The sequence below is a fragment of the Vanellus vanellus genome (assembly GCF_965231255.1).
Source record: "Vanellus vanellus genome assembly, chromosome: 5".
NCBI lineage: Eukaryota > Metazoa > Chordata > Aves > Charadriiformes > Charadriidae > Vanellus > Vanellus vanellus.
Window position 1 is genome coordinate 60526037 of NC_138910.1, and position 2099 is coordinate 60528135.

Below are 2099 nucleotides of genomic sequence, written 5' to 3' on the forward strand. Positions count from 1 at the left end.
TGCTGCTGCTTTGGGCATTTTCACAGCTACAGACTCCTCCGTCGCACTCTGCTGTGATAACAGCTATCTGCTCCCTATGGACCCACCTTTGCTAGCTACAATCTGTGGGATCTCTTGCTACCTACCTGCCTTGGACATTGCTGTTCTCTGGATCATTACTGCAAACTGCGTGTTCTGGACCTTGCAGCTTGTATGACTGAAACCTGCCTTAGTGTCCCCTCAGCTGCACACCCTCCCTTGTGCTTGGTGGGAGACTCCTGCAGCAGGATCTTCTGACCCAGACAAGGATGGGATTTACAGGGAGAAGTCAAAACTGAGCTGCATTCAGCGAGATGCCCAACGCCTCTTCCTGGAGTGCTAGCTCGCCTCTGCTGCTGCTCTGGGAGGACTCCTCCGGCACCCGCATCTTCCTGTCGCTGCTCTACGCAGTCTTAGCTATCTCAGGGACTTTATCCAATGTGATGGTCATCTACTTAGTCTTCTCCTTCAAGAAGCTGCAGACAACCAGCAATGCCTTCATTGTGAACGGCTGTGCGGCAGACCTAAGCGTGTGTGCCCTGTGGATGCCCCAGGAGGCTGTGCTGGGGCTGCTGCCTCCCAACTCCTCCTCCCTTCGCTCGGCGGAGTACCGGCTGCTCCGAGGGGGGCTCCTCGGCCTCGGCCTCACCGTCTCCCTGGCCTCTCACCTGCTGGTGGCCTTCAACAGGTACGTGCTCATCACCAAGCTGCCCAGCGTCTACCAGGCCCTCTACCAGCGGAGACACACGGGCTGCATGATCGGGCTCTCCTGGGCCCTCGCCCTGCTCCTGGTCCCGCTGCTGCCCGGGCTCTGGACGCCGGGCTCTGCCCAGCAGCCGCCCCCGCGGCAGACGGACGGCAGCTCTCGCTACACCGCCCTGCTCCTCGCCCTGGCCGTGCTGGGCCAGACCGCCCTGCTGCTCCACTGCTACCTCGGCATCGTGCGGCGGGTGCGGGGCAGCGCCAAGCGGGTCAGCGTCCTCAACTTCCACCTCCTCCACCAGCTGCCCTTCCCCGCCGCCCCGCCGCCGCCCCGCCGCGCCCAGCGCCGCCTCAGCAGCGTCTCCGTCCTGCTGCTCTGCTGCGTCTTCCTGCTGGGCACCCAGCCCCTGGTGTGGGTCAGCCTCCTGGGCTTCTTCCTGCGCCCGGCGCCGCCGGCGCTGCAAGCCGCCAGCTGGCTGCTGCTCTGCTCCCTCTCGGCCCTCAACCCCTTGCTCTACACGTGGCGCAGCGAGGAGTTCCGCCGGGCGGCCCGCTCCGTCCTGCCCCGCGGCGAAGGCCCCGCCGCCACCGCCCCGCGCCCCGCCGCCGCCGCTGGCCCCGCCGCCGCCCCGCCCTGCCCGCAGCTGCCGCGGCGCCGAGGGACGGTGGGCAGCTCCAGCGCCGCCGCCGCCACCCCCTCGCCACGCTGAGGGGCCGCGGGTGAGGGCCCCCAGGCAGCCCGCGCCCCCCCATCCCCGTCCCGCCTCGGGCGGGTGGGCGGGAACAACCACCTCCCCTCAGGCCGCTCCCCGCCCCTCCCGCCGGCGGTCACCTCACCTCACGTCGGAGGCGGCGGGAGGGGAGCCGAGCCGCCCGCCCGCCGCGCCCCTTCGCAAGGCCGGGCCCTCCCTTGAGAGATTCTCCTGTCGCTTCTTTCTGACCCCCACGCAGCTCTTCCCCGTTCTCTTTCACCGCACCGCCAGGCAGCCCCAGGCTCCCCCTGCTTTTCCGGGGCAGCGGGACGGGCGCCCCTCAGCTCCGCTCCCGCTGCCGGCAGCTGCCCGCCCCCAGGTGCCGGCCAGGACTCCAGCCAAATCCAGAAATCTGGGATAACTGGTAAATATGGCAACGTACGTAACTGTTGTTATGCTTTAAAGATTTCAGTATGAGACAGGCATCTAGGCAGCTCGTTTTGAGACTGACTGCAAGTTTGTTTTTATGAAGTCTTTGTAATTCTTTCGGCATTTGAAGTAATTCTTTGAAGTGAGCTCTCCGAACACGAGGTTCGAGGTTCGCTTGTGAAGAGCTGGCAAGCGTCTCGTTACACACACACACACACACACACATGCACATCCACCAGGAACAGCTTCCTTTCCCCC

The 2099-nt window shown here is 65.3% G+C and overlaps 1 protein-coding gene across 1 annotated transcript; it reads left to right on the top strand.

The window, feature by feature from the left end:
- Positions 1-332: 332 nt before the first annotated feature.
- GPR88 (G protein-coupled receptor 88) lies at positions 333-1430 on the top strand (the record flags this gene model as incomplete). The annotated part of the gene is made up of 1 exon (XM_082484048.1): positions 333-1430. One exon carries the CDS (start codon positions 333-335, stop codon positions 1428-1430), a length of 1098 nt encoding a protein of 365 aa, XP_082340174.1.
- Positions 1431-2099: the final 669 nt, after the last annotated feature.